The 19371-nt window shown below is 42.2% G+C and overlaps 1 protein-coding gene across 1 annotated transcript; it reads right to left on the bottom strand.

Moving 5' to 3' along the window:
- Nucleotides 1-9217: 9217 nt before the first annotated feature.
- LOC115777661 (zinc finger protein 501-like) lies at nt 9218-16952 on the bottom strand. The gene is made up of 2 exons (XM_030725608.1): nt 16560-16952; nt 9218-10854 (listed from the first exon to the last, which is right to left on the bottom strand). The coding sequence occupies exons 1-2, from the start codon at nt 16720-16722 to the stop codon at nt 9953-9955; spliced, it is 1065 nt and encodes a 354-aa protein (XP_030581468.1). The 5' UTR covers nt 16723-16952; the 3' UTR covers nt 9218-9952.
- Nucleotides 16953-19371: the final 2419 nt, after the last annotated feature.

The following is a 19371-nucleotide window of genomic DNA, read 5'->3' as shown; positions in this document are numbered from 1 at the left end:
TTTCTATGTAGATTTAATAATAATAATAATATAGGAATAACAAGTTTCATAAAGTTTGACGATAATAATATTATGATAATATTCCAGTTAAAATGCCTTTTTTTTTTTTTTTTTTAGATCTTTTTATTCTTTTTTAGTGTACAGTGAAGACAGGCAGGAAGGTGGGGAGAGAGAGATAGGGGAAGACCCACACAAGCCCGGGGTACCTGCACCACAGCCATGCGGAGTACACGGTTGCCTGCTCACCCACGGCCACTCTTTTTTTTTTTTAATATGAAAAAATTATACTAAAAGAGAAAGGTCCTTCAGTGTTTTATTTTCCAAGGAATTAGCTCTAGGATAAGTTTAATTTAGGCCATGCAGTATATGTCAGCTTTTGATTGAGTATGCTTTATAGACACTATTCATTTTTACAAATCATCTTCTTCGGCCTGATCCCTTTAGGGGTTGCCACAGTGCATCATCTGCCTCCATCTCAACCTATCTCTAGCATCCTCCCTCAGTCTGCATGTCCTCCTTCACTACATCCATGAATCGTCTTTCTGGTTTTCCTCTTTTCCTCCTGTGTTGCTGCGTCATTTTCAACATCCTGTGTGCAGTATATCCACTTTTCTCCTCTACACATGCACAAACCATCTCAGCCTTGCTTCTCTAACTGCCTTTCTCTCATTCACACATATGTATTGTCTTTTGTCTACTGACTTTCATTCCCCTAGGGCAATACCTACCATCTTCATTATTATATTTATGTACTTTACAATGTATATACATTTACAATGTATATATTTTTATACATTTGTTTTATATTCTGTAGATTTTTATACATTTGTTTTATATTCTGTATATCTTTTATACATTCTGTTTAATTTTGTCTATATTTTTAGAAGTTCTATTTTATATTTTAGGAAGTGTGACTTTCTACTACATGACACTGAACAGGAGTGGCCCTCAAATCTCATTGTACATTCTGTATAATGACAATAAAGGCATTCTATTCTATTCTCTTCTCTCCACTGCTTGCCTTCACCTCCCCAGGCTCTCTTTCACCTCCTCCCTTCTCTCACTACAGATCACAATGTCATCTGCGAACATCATAGTCCACGGAGACTCATGCCTGACCTCATCTGTCAACGTGTCCATCAGCACTGCAATCAAGAAGGGGCTCAGAGCCGATCCCTGGTGTAATCCCAACCCCATCAGCCACTCCTACCGCACACCTCGCCGTGGTATCACTGTCCTCATACCTGCTCTGCACCACCCATACATACTTCTCTGCCACTCCTGACTTCCTCATGCAGTACATTTCGTCTCTTGACACCTTAACACATGCTACCTCTAGATCCACAAAGACACAATGCAACTCCTTCTGACCTTCTCTATACTTCATTCTCCATCATTACAAATATTTATTTTTGTTTCTATTTTAACATTTTGGTTTTAAAGCTAGTTTGCATGTTCATCCTGTGTCTGTTTGACTTTTCTCTGGGTACTCTGGCTCCCTCCCACAATCCAGAGACATGCACTTAGTGGGGCTAAATCGCCCATAGGTGTGAATGTGAGTGTTGCCTGTCTCCGTCTGTTAGTCTGTGACAGACTGGCAACCTGTCCAGGGTGTACCTCGCCCCTCACCCCGTGGCAGCTGGGACAGGCTTTACTTACCTTGAACTGGATAAGCAAAAGAAAATGGATGGATGGACAGGTTTCAAAGCTTTTTAATTTTCATTTAGGAGTGCAATATTTTATTCAATTGATCAAACTTTATGACAATTATAAATGTTATGATGTACCTTTTTAATGCATTTTATCTAGCCTTACTTTGTTTTAATGTTTTATATGCTTTATTTTATCAATTTTCTATTTGTTCTAAATTTTATATATATATATATTTTATTTTATTCTGCCTGTGGCCTTTGTACATTTTTAAACTTTTTTCAATTTATTTTGAAAGGTTCTTTATTGCATATTTGAATACTGTAAACAGCAGGCACTGTAACATATTCTATCAGAGCAGAGACAATGGCCTTTAATCTAATGATTTTTGAATCATTTGCATTTGCTGAATCATTGCTCATCTTTGATATAGTCACTGCCAGTTAGTAAACTGACTTTGCTTTTCTTAAGTGACATTTCTTTCCAAGTAAACTTTGTCCAAAGTCTGTGCAAAATATCACCTTTGACTCATATCAGAAACAATTTTTGATGATGCTTGACTCTCAATTGCTGTATTCACGGCTAAAACGTACAGGTCAGCACACATAAACAGATTAAACCATTGTCGTACAGCCACAGTGACGGGGAACACAAACTACAGAGCTGGTTGTTCTCTGCAATAAATTAATTAAAATAAATCAAATAAGTTAATGAAGGTATTTTAGCACAAAATTAGCTTCCCTTCAGCATAAAAGGAGCTTTAAGAAATTGCTTTTTATTTTTTTATGAATACCTGCTATGCAGTTTGGATTGAATATAATTAACTCCCCTTATTTTCAGGGGAAGGTAAGGTGTATGTTCTTTTTCCTCATGTAAAAATTTAATATAATAGCTATAATTTTGGTAATGAACAACTGATTGAGAATTAACTTTTTTAAAACTTTTTTTTAAACATTTTTTTGTGCTCGTGATTAACGTCACAGACAAAAACATATTGTTACCTTTCTTTACATGAAGTACACTACTGGGAAAACGAAATGGAAAATGCAGCTCAGCAACTTGTTCACGGGTAAGAAACTTTAACATGCTTATATTGTATTAGTGTTAGCTGCTACTGCAGCAAAGCAATTTCCAGCAAAGGATCTGTTAAAAATAAAGTTCTATTCCACCCCCACCCCCCCACCCCTACACACACACAAAGAGGTTTACACATTATTTCATCCAATTATCAAAAGCACACTCAGTTTATTAAAAACATGGCATAGAAAAAAAACATTTATGTATTACAAAAGTTATGTCAATTGAAAACTTCACACAGTTTATTTAATAAAAAGCATCTTTTAAATTCATTCCCAGGCTGCCACTTTGACTGTGAAAGCATCAAACTATTTCAGCATCTGTCATGTACTGCTGTGGCAGGCAAGGATGGAGGACCCCAAAGCAGCACACTAAAGGCAAAGGCTTGACTCAAACTTAGCTTTATTAAATAAAGAAAACAAGGACGGGCTGGACAAGAGCCAGCAGCACAAACTCTAACTCAAAACAAAATGTAACATAAAATGACTTCACTTGACTTGACGAGATGACTAAACAAAAACCATGATAACCTAAAATCCTAATTCATAACTCAGAAAAGTACAATACAAAACAAAGCATAACCAAAAACGCTGGGTCATAAGGACCCAGGACATGACAGCATCTGTCATCTGTTTTTTAATCCCATCAGATGTCTTTACATATTCCATAATTCACCTTAATGAAGCCTAATAACTTTGTCATTTAAAGAAAAACTTTTGTCCGGATCATCAGATTTATATAACCAGATTTTCTGTATTGCTTTCATAAATTAACAAACATTTAACCCACAGCTGCACAGAGTATTATGTTCTTACACTCAAATGAATACAGTCAACAAACACCTTCCTGCTGTTTAAATCATTAGTGCACTAGGTATGTCTGGAAATCCTCCCCCAGCAAAAGCACTATTTACTCCTGATTGACAAATGAAGAGGTTTAGTGGGAAATCCCTGAGACTTTGCCTTTTTAGGGGGAACATCTTTAGGAGGAATTAACTGGTTTAATCCTCTGAGATCTAAGATATCATAACCCTAACCTTGTATTTTGAAAGGCAAAACTTTCTCAAAAGAATTTTTTAAGATCAATATTTTTTTGATGTCTCAGTTAAGCCACTTTTCCACTCAGCTCGACCTACCTTTCAGGGTTTTCCATTAGGCAGTAGTACCTAATACCAGGTACTTTTTTAGTACCTACTCAGCTGGTGTTCCAAGCGAGCTAAGTCGAGCTGAAAATGTGACAACAGACTGCATGCCACTGATTGGCTAGGGAGTGATGTCACTATATGAGTCATGAGAGCGACTCCTTCACAAGAATCAAACCCACCATTTTTTTAAATGCAGCAATGAGGGAAAAGGCTACACACTAACCAACACAGGTGTTTTTGTGCTTGGTGGCTGACGACAGAATCCAGAGGAAGCTAGATGTACCAACCGTTTGTTTCTGTCACATACAAATGATGCTACAGGACTTTTGGGCTGCTCCTCCGTGAATCGCCACCTTATCGTGGTGGAGGGGTTTGTGTGTCCCAGTGATCCCAGGAGCTATGTTGTCTGGGGGCTTGTCCCCCTGGCAGGGTCTCCCATGGCAAACTGGTCCTGGGTGAGGGTCCAGACAAAGAGCGGTTCAGAAGACCCTTATGAGTGAAAAAACAAGGGAACAGTTTACCCTGCCCGGGATAGGGTTACCGGGGCCCCACCCTGGAGCCAGGCCTGGGGAGGGTGCTCGAGGGAGAGCGTCTGGTGGCCAGGCATTAGCCCATGGTGCTTGGCCGGGCGCAGCCCGAAGAGGTTACATGGGCCCGCCCTCCTGCAGGCCCACCACCCGCAGGAGGTGTCGTAGGAGTCGGGTGCAATGTGTGTCGGGCGGTGGCCGAGGGCGGAGGCCCTGGCGGACCGATCCCCGGCTATCGAAACTGGCTGTTGGGACATGGAATGTCACCTCTCTGGTGGGGAAGGAGCCTGAGCTAGTGCGTGAGGTTGAGAGATACCAGCTAGACATAGTTGGGCTCACCTCAACGCATGGCCTGGGCTCTGGAACCAGTCTCCTGGAGAAGGGATGGACTCTGTTCCAGTCTGGAGTTGCCCTCGGTGAGAGGCGGCGAGCTGGGGTGGGTATTCTTGTATCCCCCCGGCTTGCTGCCTGTACGTCGGAGTTTTCACCGGTGGACGAGAGGGTAGTTTCCCTGCGCCTCCGGGCTGGGGAACGGGTCCTGACTGTTGTTTGCGCTTATGCGCCGAATGACAGTTCAGGGTACCCACCCTTTTTGGAGTTGCTGGGTGGGGTGCTGGAGAGTGCTCCATCTGGTGACTCCATAGTCTTGCTGGGAGACTTCAACGCTCACGTGAGCAATGACAGTGAGACCTGGAGGGGCGTGATTGGGAGGAACGGCCTGCCCGATCTGAACCCGAATGGTGTTTTGTTATTGGACTTCTGTGCAAACCACAGTTTGTCCATAACAAACACCGTGTTCGAACACAAGGATGTCCATAAGTGCACATGGCACCAGGACACCCTAGGTCGCAGGTCGATGATCGATTTTGTAATCGTATCATCAGATATGCGGCCGTATGTTCTGGACACTCGGGTGAAGAGAGGAGCTGAGCTGTCAACTGATCACCACCTGGTGGTGAGTTGGATCAGGTGGCGGGGGAAGATGCTGGACAGACCTGGCACACCTAAACGTATTGTGAGGGTGCGCTGGGAACGCCTGGCAGAAGCCCCAGTCCGGGAGATCTTCAACTCCCACCTCCGGCAGAACTTCGACAGCATTCCGAGGGAGGCTGAGGACATTGAGTCCGAATGGACCATGTTCCGCACCTCCATTGTTGAGGCGGCTGCTCAGAGCTGTGGCTGCAAGGTGGTTGGTGCCTGTCGTGGTGGTAACCCCCGAACCAGATGGTGGTCACCGGAGGTGAAGGGAGCCATCAAGCTGAAGAAAGAGTCCTATCGGGCTTGGTTAGCCTGTGGGACTCCGGAGGCAGCTGACAGGTATCGACAGGCCAAGCGGAATGCAGCTCGGGTAGTGGCCAAAGCAAAAACTCGGGTGTGGGAGGAGTTCGGTGAGGCTATGGAAAAAGACTTTCGGACGGCATCGAAGCGATTCTGGCAAACCGTCAGGCGACTCAGGAGGGGAAAGCAGTGCTTCACTCACACTGTTTATAGTGTGGGGGGGGTGCTGCTGACTTCAACTGAGGCTATAGTCGTACGGTGGAAGGAATACTTCGAGGACCTTCTGAATCCCACTGACACGCCTTCTGTAGTGGAAGCAGAGTCTGGGGATGAGGGGGATGACTTGACCATCACTGGGGGTGAGGTCACTGAGGTAGTTAAACAACTCCTTGGTGGCAGAGCCCCTGGGGTGGACGAGATTCGCCCTGAGTTCCTGAAGGCTCTGGATGTTGTAGGGCTGTCTTGGTTGACACGCCTCTGCAACATCGCGTGGAGATCTGGGGAGTGCCATTGGATTGGCAGACCGGGGTGGTGGTCCCCATCTTTAAGAAGGGAGACCGGAGGGTGTGCTCCAACTTTCGGGGGATCACACTCCTCAGCCTCCCCGGTAAGGTCTATGCCAGGGTGCTGGAAAGGAGGGTGCGTCCGTTAGTCGAACCTCGGATTCAGGAGGAACAATGCGGTTTTCGTCCTGGTCGTGGAACGCTGGACCAGCTCTTTATCCTCTCAAGGATATTCGAGTGTGCGTGGGAGTTTGCCCAACCAGTCTACATGTGCTTTGTGGACTTGGAGAAGGCGACCGTGTTCCTCGGGGTGTTCTTTGGGAGGTTCTGCGGGAGTATGGGGTGTCTGGCCCATTGTTGCGGGCCATTCAGTCCTTGTACAACCACAGTGAGAGCTTGGTCCGTATAGCCGGTAATAAGTCGGATTTGTTTCCTGTGGGTGTTGGACTCCGTCAGGGCTGCCCTTTGTCACCGATTCTGTTCATAATTTTTATGGACAGAATTTCTAGGCGTAGCCAGGTGGCGGAAGGCTTCTTCCTTGGTGGCCTCAGAGTCTCATCTCTGCTTTTTGCAGATGATGCGGTTCTGTTGGCTTCATCACGGGGGGGCCTCCAGCTCGCAGTGGAATGGTTCACAGCCGAGTGTGAAGCGGCTGGCATGAGAATCAGCACCTCTAAGTCTGAGGCCATGGTCCTCAGCCGGAAAAGGGTGGAGTGCCATCTCCGGCTCAGGAACGAGCTCTTGCCTCAAGTGGAGGAGTTTAAGTATCTCGGGGTCTTGTTCACGAGTGATGGGAGAAGGGAACGGGAGATCGACAGGCGGATCGGGGCTGCTTCTGCAGTGATGCGGACGCTGCACCGGTCCGTCGTGGTGAAGAGGGAGCTTAGCGTAAAAGCGAAGCTCTCGATTTACCGGTCGATCTACGTTCCTACCCTCACCTATGGTCACGAGCTTTGGGTAGTGACCGAAAGAATAAGATCGCGAATACAAGCGGCAGAAATGAGTTTCCTTCGAAGGGTGGCTGGCCTCTCCCTTAGAGATAAGGTGAGGAGTGCGGCCATCCGGGAGGGGCTCGGAGTAGAGCCGCTGCTCCTCCACATCGAAAGGAGCCAGTTGAGGTGGCTCGGGCATCTGATTAGGATGCCTCCTGGCCGCCTCCTGGGTGAGGTGTTCCGGGCATGTCCCACCGGGAGGAGGCCCCGTGGTAGACCCAGGACACGCTGGAGAGATTGTGTATCTCGGCTGGCCTGGGAACGCCTTGGGGTCCCTCCGGATGGGCTGGAGGAGGTGGCTGGGGAGAGGGAAGCTTGGGCTTCTCTGCTTAGGCTTCTGCCCCCGCGACCCGGCCCCGGATAAGCGGAAGAAAATGGATGGATGGATGGAGTTAGGGTTATGATTAGGGCTGGGATCATCACTTAGACCTCAGAGGATTAAGTTAGTGTGAATACCGTTGACAACCTGGAACAAACCAACAATTTGTATTGCTTTTCTCATGAGTTTTGTTAACAGTAAGAAAAATAAAATCTAGTAATACTGAAAATGCATCACTGACAAACTGGAAATCTGTAAATGGTTCTGAAAAACATGCCCCCCTCGCCCAAGTGACTATTTTACACCTCAACACAAATCAAGCCTTAGACCCCATTTACAGGACAACGTTTCCAGTGGAAATGGTGTCATTTTGGCATTGTTGTTTCCAAAAAGTGACGCATTTACACGGAGATCTCTGTTTATATGGAAACACAAAAACGCTGCACTTCCTATTGCCAGGCTACAAGTTGGAGGTGTGGCAATAGGAGCCGCAACCATTGTGCGCATCTGCGAGTGCCTCCCTTTCCAAAAAGCATTGTTTTCATCTGTTTACATGGAATGGAGGACAGAGCATTTCAGAAACACTCCACTCTGGAGCCCGTTTCCAAAAAGTATCATTTCACTCCATTCTCATGTTAACGGGAGGTCAAGACCAGGGTTATAATAGTTTTGGATTTTACATTATAGTTTAGTTTTAGTTAGTTTTTACTTTTTTTTCTCTAATTCAGTTAGTTTTAATTAGTTTTCAGAGTGGTTTTGCTCGTTTTTATTAGTTTTTATTTTTGGTTTCATGCTTAGTTTTAGTTAGTTTCAGTTAGTTTCAGTATTAGTTTTAGTATTTTCATACCTAATCAGGTGCAAGATTCAAGGCGCAAAAGTGACTATTGTGTAATGAAAACTTGACAAAAGATACAGTTTAAAGAAATATAGTCAACAACCAACTGTTCACAAGACATGCTAAATTTGTGTAATATTAAGGACACACATGAGCATAATCAGGGAGAAACAAAGAAAAACATGAACTCCCAAACTCAATAAATTCTACAATAAACTCCACAATAAACTTCAGCATCAGTGCAGCAGATTAATAATGCCTACATGTGGTGTTAAACAAAAACAAACTCTTTGAAGGAGTCAAAGCTCAAATCCAGCTGCATCCTGATGTTCTCACCACCTGATGCTGCTTCTGTTTTGGAGCTAGCTTGGTTAGATGCTGCTAATTAAACCTGCAGGGTCTTTGCGGCCTCTGTACACAACCTACAGAAGTTGCCGACCTCATGTCCGCATTTATGCTTGTGTAGCTGGATTGTGTGTGTTAATTACCTTGTGGTCGTGTGCAGGTGTTTGTACTCAAAGAACCTCCATACGGGACTCGGCAGACCGCAGCCATTACTTTGCGGACCAGCGCGGTGAGCGCACGCACATGCGCACTCACACAGTTGTCCTGTGGCGCTCCCAGCTTAAACTCGGAGAGCGGAAACAATGATTTCATATCAATCCACAAGGCTTAAAAAACCCCCAAAAAAACAAGTAAATGAAAGTCAGTTTATCGATAATTTCAGTTAGTTTTAGTTAGTTTTGTAAACTCACAATTCAGTTTTAATTAGTTATCGTTTTTTCCTTTTAATTATAGTTTTTATTTATTTCAGTTAACGACAATGTTTTTTCAATTTCAGTTTTCGTTATTTCGTTCGTTTTCGTTAACTATAATAACCCTGGTCAAGACACATCAAATCTGTGCTGTTTTCATTTTGAAAAGGTGTTGTGTAAATGGGTCCTCAGTCACACAGACCTAGAGACTCTGGAAACCACCAGTCACTAGAGGAAAATGTGCATAGTAACCAGTTGGGAAGCAGCTGCTGGCTGTCGCTAGGTGAAACTGGTGGCAAAGAGGGTGCTGCACAAAAACATTTGTTTTGGTTGCTAGTAGATTGCCATGGTTGGCTGTAGTTTGCATGAAAGATGCAGCCTTGCCTGCACACTCTTTCCAAATAATCTCTGAGCAGTAGTGAAACTTGAAAAAAATGCAACACAAACTGAAAACAGAGAATGTTAAAACACGCTGGTTGCAGCTGTAGGGAACAACTTTTACTTAGAAGGCAAACACTGTTTCCAGTTTGGTCGGCTAGCAACCAAAGCATTTGAAAGGAGGGTTTTTTTTTGTTTTGTTTTATCTTTTAGCTATAGCACTGTATAACTCACTGCCACTGATTTTACCTAGCAACAGCCAGCAATCTCTAGCAATCACTCACCAACTGCTGAAATCACTGACTGGTATCTAGGCCTGTGTGACTAAGCCCTTACCATATCACCCAGAAAGATATACAATATTACAACTTTCTTCTGCAATAACACAAAGGAATAAACTTTTTAGTATGACATCTGGTTAATTTGCAGTACCCCTAATATGTATCCTGTCCCACTCAGGAAATTGTCAGAAAAATCCAAGGGAGCAAATAATTCTAGATATTCTCTCCAGTGTGAGTCTTCATATGAACAATTTGATGGGAGCGCTGGCTGAATCTTTTCCCACAAACTGTGCAGCTATATGGCTTCACGCCTGAGTGAGTCTTCATGTGGCGTGTGAGGTTCGACTGGGCATTGAATCTAGCATCGCACATGGTGCAACTGTAAGGTTTCTCAAATGTGTGAATTACTGCGTGTTTGGTAAGGTCAGCTTTCTCTCTAAATTTTTTACCACAGTCATCACAGCTGTGAGACTTCTTATCTGTGTGGATACGCATGTGGACATTCAAGTTTCCCACCTGTGTGAATCCCTTGCCACAAAAACTACAAATGTACGGCTTCTGTCCTGAGTGGGAGTTCATGTGAGTCTGCAGATAACAGCGCTGGATGAAGCTTTTACCACACATGCTGCAACTGTGGGGTTTCTCTCCGGTGTGTATTTTCATGTGTCGAGTCAGAATGGATTTAGTCCTGAGATTCTTCTTGCAAACGCTGCAGGTATAAGGTCTCTCTACTCTTTGACCAGATTTCTGTAGTTTCTGACTGTTTGCACCTGAATGAATTTCTCCACTGTCTCGCTGTTCATCATTACTGATTTCACTCGATGGACACTCAGTGGTCGGTTCTGATGCGTCACAGCTTTGTTTAACAGTTTGATCTTCCGTTTGGCACTGATTTGGTGAATGCTTTCCAGCCTCACTTCTCTCCACATAAATTATATTAAACATGGAGTCTTTGGTGTCAGCCTCTTCCCACTTTTCACCCGCCAACCACAGTTTCACCCCCTGTTCTTCTTTAATCTGGAACTCTTCTTCATCCTCACACAGGTCTGTCTTCTTCTCAGTATGATCCTGCTCAGAGGGCGCACCATCTTCCTGAACAGAGAGCTGCTGGGGGGCTGGACAGAAATCACACATCAGAAAATGGATTTAGGCTTAATTGTATTAAACAGAAAGCTATACAAGACAGGCAGAGCAGTAAATACAAATCTCAGAATTTTAAATGTTTAAGTTGTGATGTGTAGTCTGCTGTTGAAAAAATGAAAACAGCAACAGAATAACTTCAGCGTTATTCCCTTTGCACAAAACAACATCAGATGCATACAGCCTAATCTCTTGGTGACTTCTTGTTTGTGATATGAAAACAAAGAATCTGCTTTATTATGAAGCCCAGCTAAAAGAAAAATACAGTAAATCAAATTTAAAATGCAGTGATATCAAATCTGTATTTAGATGTTCTGTTAGAGTACTCGTTTAAGTGTAATAAATATAGGTTTCTGGGTCACGGTTGATTGTTTTGAATGTAGTAGTGAAGATGAAAGGTGGAAATAGTGTCTTGTGTTTCACTGGTCATTAATGTTTTCTCTTTCGGAAGCTTTCTGAACCAAACAGATTACACAGTTACTTTGCAACTGCCATTTTAATCTTTGAATTTTTATTTCACTATTTTTTTATTGTAAAATACAAAGATACCACCTAGCTCAAGTTAAGGAGAATAAATATGAAATGTTAAATGTGACACCGGAGAAGCTTTGAGCCACCAGGACGCATAGGGTTGGCCATCTGGCAAATCTGAGAAACTGAGAATGTGGTGCCTGATCAGAGTAAAGACCAAAAATTGAACAATAACTTTATGAGAGCTTTCGAGGTCCTCCTCAAAGGTGAGAAAAACTGATTTAACAGGTGCATGACATCAGGCTTGGAGCTTAAGGACCTAGTGTGATTTAGCTTTTGAGACTGTGGCATCTGACCTGTGAAGAGTGAGAGACTCAAGAACCTCAGGGTCAGAGTGGAGCAGGAAATTGACTGGGGTCTGCAGTGATGATGGTGAAACTGTAGCTGTATGTTGCGGTGATAAGCAAGAGGAGTCACTGGTTAGTGTATGCTCCTACTCTCACCTATGGCCACAAGCAGGGAAAAACAGGAAGTATATCTGGGATCACCCTTACTGGGGACTTTTGCTTCAGTGAATAATCTACACTGTAACCTACAACATAACCTGATGTGTATGGAGAGAAAATTGACTCAAAATATCTGTGTGTCTGTAATGCTGGATTTGTGCGTAACTTGCTGGATTTGTAATATTTTGTAATACACGAATCACCTGATACACAGGGACAAAACGACAGTTACGAGTGCACAAAGTTTTTGAGACACACTTCACGCTTCTGGAGAGCTCCCAGATTCGTGCATAACTTGATGCGTTTAAATGCTGGTGCAAAGCTGGGTCATCTGAGTTTTGTTCGGGGTCTAGTGTTTTTTTTTCCACTTAACTTATTTCACTCTATACTTGTGCAAAAGTGACAAAGACGATTTTCTGTGGAAGATGGGATACCTCAGCACCCTTTAGTTATAACACATACACCTACATCTACTTTTAAATATTCTAAGACTGTTTATATATGCATTTGTGAGCTGTACAAATGTAATTACTTGGTTAAAAGAAATGACCACTAGGTGGTGCAATGCTTCGCTGGCTGGGAAAACAGCCAAACTCTGAGAGGCACAAAGGAAGAGTCGGGGTGAGATTATCTCACGTAGGCATGATACAAATATTACTCCAAGCTGAAATCATGCAGCTATGTGCTGAAGCATGTGTTTATTTCATTACTTCCACTATCTTAATTAAAATGTCCAACTCAAACAGCGACCGTGCTTATTGCCCCTTAAAACTACATTTCCTTTCTCTGTACCTGGATAGTACCTGCCTGCAATACCAAAGGACTCCATCTGTCCTGCCCTAAACAGCAGCACCTGACGTTTGGCTCTCCTCCTCGGTCCACGTCATCATGTTTGGCTCATATTCAGTATTGCGGTGTATTCTGATGTGTTTAACGAGGTTTGTTGTGTTACTACAACTTCTCACTGTTTTCCCACAAACATCACAGATTGCGTCTTGGCTATTTGTGGAGCTTAAATAGCTCCACACGTGACCATTTGCCACTGTGACTAGAGTTGAAGCCACTCAAAACGGCCGGCCGATCCGTGATGGGACCTTGGCCGGTCTGTGGGCGAAATGAGATCCCCCGCTCATGACGTAGCAGTTCAGCCACGGGTGGGAACGCCCCTAATTAGCATTTGGGAAAACTGGTGGTAATGTCTTGTATATCCACCAGGAGGAGCAGTGATAGGGGAAGCGCTTTCACTTACGCCCGCTATGATGTATTTAATTCATACGTATTATATTTACTCAGAGGTTCTATGATTCTAACAGAAACATAATGTTGAACCTTTCTGTGAAACACTGATATAAATATTTCCTTGCTGCCAGTAAAGTAGAGGATGAACAAACAGAACAAGCTGACTAATGAACGTGACAGCATGAAACAATTATTAAACCACACTGCTAATGTTTGTAAACAAAAAGTAAATTCAAAATGTAAACATGAATTGATTATTGCTGGCTTCTGTCAGTGAATGGCGCATCTATAGGACAGAGAGGAGCGGGATTGCGCAACAACGATGTATGTGAGGGTGTAGTCAGCTCTAAAGATATATGGCAGAAATATGTAGAGCACTGTTCAAAACACGAAAGGTGAAGACTCAGTGAAAAGCTACTTTAGGAGAGGGACCCAAAGATTTGGCTGTTACATTTACAGGAATAATCCCGTGCCAGTGACATGTTGGTGTTGTGCCAAAAAGTGATCCTCTGCCAAAAAGTGATTTCTGGTATTTGCCAGAAAATGACTGCCTGTATTTAAATGGCTGTAAATGACTTGTTGACCTATAATCTGTTTTCCAAACTAACAGTCACAGCGGCAACGATCTTAGTCATGCCGCTGTGAAAGCGACCAAATGCAACAACAGCCACGTGTTCTGCAACAGTGTCCAGCCGAATACTGCAGTGTTTATTTATTTACAGGTACGAAAACTATATATGCTGACAGGTAGGAGAGCGTGAACAGGGCAGTAGTTAAACTTTCGGTCTGAATAACCCTAACCCAGTGAATAAATAAATAAGCAAACTAATTACATGATGTTCCATCACCAGTTTTACAAATAATTTATAGACTGCATAACTTTAAAATGTAGTAGACTGCCTGCCACAAACCACTTTGTCTTTTTCTTTGGATAAAATAAATGAATACTGCGTATCTCTGGTAAATCGCTACAGGAATTTTAAGGGCAGAAATTACCATTGCAGACAAGTGGGAGCCCAGACTATCATTAGCATTACAGAGGTTTCTTCTATGGAAGGAATTCTCCCTCTCTCTCCCACCCCCACCGTGGACCCCTGCAGCCGGCTCACCAGCTGGGAGCGGCAATTTTAAGAGGCAGTATCTCTACGTTGTAATAGGCATACGGTTTAAGTATGCCCATTAAAACAGTGATTCTGTGTACCCTCTTCGGAGGAAACGACACAAAGTATTTATAACATTAAAAACAGTTCCGTTTGTATTTCCCTTAACTGACCAGTTTTTCCCGTTTTAATGCTGATTGATTTGCACTGTGATGCAAATCACAGTGAAACTTTTTCACCTCCCAGTGATCAGGTGTGAAATAAAACACTTCCTGCAGCCAAGAAGCTCCCCGCCACCCCCATCTCTGTGTCTGTAGAAATTTCTGAGTGAACACGACTGTTAAAATCCGGTCAGAAAACTTTTTGGATGCATTCAGTGAAACTCTGATATTTTGACACTCAGACCATTCTCGTTAACTTTGGGCAGTAATGAGATCATGGACTCCACTCGAGAGAAACTCGAGGTTTCAACACCAAAAAATAAACCACCAAAAACTGAATGTCAAAATGGAAAACCTTTAATTTACAGAATTCATAAAGTGTTCTAAGCTGGCTTTTATTGGTGGTCTTTGAACGTCCCGTTTTCCAGAAAGCACAATGAGCTTTGCTCTGTCACATCACCCAGACCGTTTCCCTGCCCCCACGTCCATAAAGTTAGCACTTGTCTAATTCACTTTAATTTGGTGGCTCAGTACTCCAAAATTTCTCATTTCTTCATATTTTACAGGAAATAGGTGTAGCCATGTATTGAAACATACATGAATGCAGTTTACAAGGTTCAAAATGGAGCATGAAAGCCAGTATTTGGCATGACCTCGTTTATTCTTCAGCACAGTTTGATTTAGAGAATCAAGAAATGTGAAGAATGTAAGCCTTTTCCTAATTGTTGAAGGTGCAGAGTAAATACAAAGAAAGTTAAATAAATACATTGTAAAAACATTACAATGTATTTCTATTACGGTTAACCCAAAATCTCCTGAATCCTTTTAGAAAAGTAAATGATTTAATAAATAAATAAATAGGCAGAGAGCTCCCTCCCCCCCAATCTTGGACCCAAAGTTACGCCCTTGGTTGGGGTTGAAACTATAATATTCCCAGCTCATTACTATGTACAGTTCAGTGACGTGCGGTGAGGGTCGTGACTGGTGAGGCACTGACGTCATCACATCAGATTTACAAACATATAGCTTATTCACCATTTGATTGGCAACAGTTGTTTTGTTTAACATTAACATAGTCTGAAGCAAACCTTTTAGCTCCGGTGTTGGTCTTCCTTTAATTATTATCTTCTGCTTCGATTGAAAGTCCAGTTTAGAAAATTCTTTCAGTTGAGTTATGTAATCTTCCATGTTGAACATAAGGCCAAGCAACAGGAAAAACTAACTGGCCTTGCTAACTGTTTATGGTAGCTTGCCGCCGAGGAGTCGTAGAGTCCCTGGGATCACCAGCGCCCCCTACCATGAGGCACGAGAACTGCGTGCCTCACCTAGTGTCTCTTCGCAGCAGTTTCATGATCGCTCAACACAAGAATGCATTACACACATACAGTTGTTAATGAAAAAAACAACAAAAAAACTGTGCATTATATACACCAGCTAAAATATAGAAATTTAGTTCATATAGTAAAAGTGTTAGAACATTTTAATAGCCACATGCAAAGGGAAAGTAATCCGGTCTCACTGCATAGCATGCCAGCACAGTTAGTAGTCATTGGCAATGACTATACTGAGCCGCACCACGGATTGCGCAATCCGTGGTGCGGCTCGCCGGGCTGGTGCCTCACCGTTCGTCTCTTAGTATTTGACCGGCAAATGCAAAAATTCAGCGATTTTGAAAAACTAATCTAAAAATGGTGTAGTTAAATGGAAAAGAACTTTAAAATACAAATCACTGAATGAATATAACCATTTAATTTATTTTTTAATTTTATATTTCCACGATGACAGGTGAGGCCGTGCCTCACCTGCCTCCCCTGACTGCACGTCACTGGTACAGTTACCACTTTTATTAATGAAAGGCGAGCACTACAGGAAAAGGAGTAGCTACTAATCAACTTTCTCCAGGCACTGAACTTTGCTATTTTGAGGCAAATTCTGGACTTGGACAGACAGGAGGTGGATAGGGTTTAAAATCTTAATCTAAATCTTGGTTAAAATAGAAAGAAAACCATTTTGTGCTTCTTTTTCTCAGTGACAGCCATTTTGCATCCCCCTCCCTCTTTCAGGGATGCAAAATGGCGCTATTTGCTGTATTCTGTATAACAGACCAAAGTCTCCAGTAGATGCTCACTAAAGTGAAGGCTTTAGTTGAGCTTAACGAAGTGAACAAAGTGAACATGCAGCCTCAGTGGTGCCCTGGCCTTACCTTTCCACCCGGCCATCCTTCGCTGTTGTTGCTCGACCTCCTTTGAACGGAATATTTCTTTCTCATAGTCTCGTACAGCTTCTTCAAAGAGGTTGAATATTTCCTCGGCAGCCGCCTGCAGTCGTTCATTGACCAAAGCTTTTAGTTTCTCTGTTTTGAACATTTTCGCGGCGGTATGAGAGTCCTCCAGTAGTGATGTGCGGATCGATACTGAAATATCGATACTTCAGACCTTTACTTTTTAAAATCGATTCTCAAATCTAAGTATCGATGCTTTCAATACTTCAGTCATTTGAGATAACGTATCTTACCAAGAACACGTTAGGAAGTAACTAAGTGACTGAGCTCTTGCCTAAATGAGACAGGGTTGATGGGAACTACTTTTTCTTCCGCCTGGTAAGTGTGTAATGCGTAAGGACGTAATCCCCAAGCGCAGCGTGCTGCTACTGCTCACTCACTCACTCACTCACTCAAACATAGAAACAGTGGCAAATAGTCACGTGTGGAGCCATTTCACCTCTACAAATACCCAAGATGCACACTGTGGGAATACAGTGAGAACTTGAGGTAACACAACAAACCTCGTTAACACCTCAGAATAGACCACAATACTGAATACGAAGGAAACATGATTAAGAACATGCTCTTAATCTGTCTGCCTGGTTAAATAAAGGTTTAAAATATTACAAATAAATTAAATAAACATGATGACGCCGACCGAGGAGGAGAACCAAACGCCAGGTGCTGCTGTTAGGACAAGACAGACGGAGTGTTGCAGGCAGGCACTATCCAGGTACAGAGAAGGGGAATCTAGAGTTTTAAGGGGCGATAAGCATGGTCGCTGTTTGAGTTGGACAAATTAATTTAGATAGTATAAGTAATGAAATAAACACATCCTTCAGCACATAGCTGCATGGTTTCAGCTTGGCGTAATATTTGTAACATGGCTACGTGAGGTAATCTCACAGAGGTAAAAAAGCCGAGAATTATTCAAGTAAGCTTTCCTAAAGTATAAGATAACTGAAAGTGGTTTAATAGCTGTCATTAAATAATACAGCGCGATTCTGATAAAAAAAAAACAAAAAAAAACTGCTATGGTGAAATATAAGAAATATATACTAGAAAAGATGAATAAAAAAATTATTTACCAATAAAATATAGCTCATTTATTATCAGTCTACTTTGTATTATTTGTTGAATAAAATATAGGTATATTGGCAAACATGGAATTATTGTGGCATTTATTTATTAAAATATTTTACTGGCAGTTTTAATTTGAGTCACCCAGTGACCGGAATACAAACACTTGATGTTTGTATTCCAATAGATATTTGGAGAGACTCCATAGAGTTCAATCTAAATAAGAATAAGCAATCAGTGTTGAATAGCTCTATCATTTGTTTTGCCCTGTGATTTTATTTCATTTAAGATTTTTGCTGATACCAGCTTGAATTTTACTCAATATTGGATCGGAAAGGAAATCTGTGGTATTGAACATCACTATCCTCCAGTCCGTTTTTTGGACTGAGGTTGAGGGGCAGAAAGGCTGCCTTTGGGTTGCCAGATATCTTGAGAAAAACAAGAGACATCAACATTAAATGACTTCCTAAACGTAGCTGTTATCACATCACTCACAATCATAGTATCTTTTTTGTTATTTGCCTATCACAAATATACAATAAAGTTAATCATATTTACTTAGGAGTACATTTATCATATTTACTTAGGAGTACAATTCAGAAATCCCAGTAACTCCAAGGAGTTCACAAATGTTTTTGCAGTGGTGAATTCCTGTGTGCCCAGATTAACCAGATTTTCATTTCCAGTTGCCCACCAGGAGATGGCAGCAGATATCCAAGTAAACCTTCCAGTCAGTGAGGCGTTCAAAACTACAGATCATTTATTTTGGTCAAAGCTGTGGCCACAAACTGCTGATCTACCATATTTACCTGGACAGATGGTGCAAAAATCTGAGGATAAGTTGACCAACACTGTCTTGTCAAATATCATCTTCCATTTGTCTTTATGAACCACCTTAACCCCACCCCGCCAACTTAAATATCCTGTTTTGTCCATTTAACCTCATTCTAGGTCATTTTATGTTCTATTCCAAGCAACAAGCTGCCTTATCCTCCATAAACCCATAATAAAAGTTGTTTAAAATATACTTTTGATATTTTGTTTTTACTTAATTTATGATCCAGCGTCTTTATTCCCCAATAATTATTATATACTGTACTCTATTTTCTGTTCTCCCCCTTTTTGTCCCTAAGCTGTCAGACTTTTCTGTCTGTTTAGACGTGAGGATTAAGGTTCACTATTTCAGTATGGGCAGACAATAACATACCAGTGGGGGGCCCACACAAAACACAGGCACCATGTAAATTTTATATGCCAGTGACAGACACACACCAGCTCAGCCTGCAGACCACACACATCAATCTACCCAAGCCTGATGCTAATGTAATATTAAAATGTATTTTTAGGGCACAGTTGTAGCAGCAAGTTTGTGTGGTTAGATGTCAGACAAAACTACAATTTATGAGCCCTCATTTGAGTTTGAAAATTTGTGTGCCAACGGATTGCAAATAGAAGCATTCTGTTTAGGCAATCCTGGACTGTGTGTCGACAGTGTGACCTCTTTGGATAGTTTATTTATTGCAGTTTAGTTCAGGAATTTATGTCACAGCTCCTTCAATCATTCTTTCTATTACAGCAGCTGTCAAAAACTCTTAAAATGTGTTTCAATCATAGCAATTACCTTAGGGGCAGCCTTGGAAGATATTCACCAAATATTTGTAAAGCATAAAAA

Source organism: Archocentrus centrarchus, chromosome 3 (genome assembly GCF_007364275.1).
Source record: "Archocentrus centrarchus isolate MPI-CPG fArcCen1 chromosome 3, fArcCen1, whole genome shotgun sequence".
NCBI classification, from domain to species: domain Eukaryota; kingdom Metazoa; phylum Chordata; class Actinopteri; order Cichliformes; family Cichlidae; genus Archocentrus; species Archocentrus centrarchus.
This window is presented reverse-complemented; position numbering and strand designations above follow the sequence as displayed.